This window comes from Penaeus monodon, chromosome 19, assembly GCF_015228065.2.
Source record: "Penaeus monodon isolate SGIC_2016 chromosome 19, NSTDA_Pmon_1, whole genome shotgun sequence".
Lineage (NCBI taxonomy): Eukaryota > Metazoa > Arthropoda > Malacostraca > Decapoda > Penaeidae > Penaeus > Penaeus monodon.
The window spans coordinates 6,779,866-6,780,707 of record NC_051404.1 but is presented as its reverse complement, the minus strand read 5'-3'; the positions used below and the strand labels follow the sequence as shown (position 1 = coordinate 6,780,707).

The 842-nt window shown below is 45.7% G+C and overlaps 1 protein-coding gene across 1 annotated transcript in view; it reads right to left on the bottom strand.

The window, feature by feature from the left end:
• Nucleotides 1–842, bottom strand: part of LOC119585030 (dual oxidase maturation factor 1-like) — a gene marked incomplete in the record, with an annotated part of 33,296 nt that overhangs the window by 2,479 nt on the left and 29,975 nt on the right. Inside the window, 1 exon segment of the mRNA XM_037933646.1 lies at nt 78–429. Within this exon segment, the coding sequence (XP_037789574.1) occupies nt 78–429 (352 nt within the window).

The following is an 842-nucleotide window of genomic DNA, read 5'->3' as shown; positions in this document are numbered from 1 at the left end:
TATCAAAAGTACATATAAATGTATTCAAGACACTTTTGCAAGCTGTATGAACGGGTGGAATATGCAAAGGAACTCACCACAACACAATACTGGTGTAGTATCCGGCGCTGCGGTAGTAGCGTCCCCACGCGAAGCCCTCGTTGTCTAGCGAAAGGTACTCGGCCACTGTGAGGATGGGGTAGGGCAGACCCTTGACTAGTGCGGCTCGGTAGTGGTCCCTCATGTCAGTGGGCTTCTGCCAGTGGAAGCGCTCGTTGAAGTTGATGTCGAGGCTCCGGTTGTGCATGGGGATAACGCGCATGGTGACGTTGGCGTGGTCGAGGCCGATCGCCACGCCCAGGGTTGCGTCGATCTTCTCGCGGGAGAAGGCGCGGTACGAGGACCGTATGACCCCGTCGGCCACGTGCCATGAGGACCCCACGCAGCAGACTGGAAAGAAGAGACGGGGTAAATATGACGAAGACTAGAAAGTGAAAATGAAGAAAACAAATGGATAATTATATCAAGCAAGCTAACAAACAACAAAGGTATGGAATATATAAAAGGGCCTAAAGAGAGTGTTAGATATTTGAAAAGTCGAACGGTCTAACGAAAGTGTCGACATTCACAATGACGTAGATACTGAATCAAATTACTGTTTTTACAAATAACGGTAATATCACTAATAACGATGGCGATTAAAACACTAGCTATTACTGACGTTTTGTTGATGTTATTAGCAAAGGCGATGATAAAATTAAGTATATATGATGAAAATGATGACTCGATATAAATGAAAGTATAAACAAACATGATAGCAAGCACTTTGACATTACTGTTCGTTTGTAGAGCGCGCGCGCACG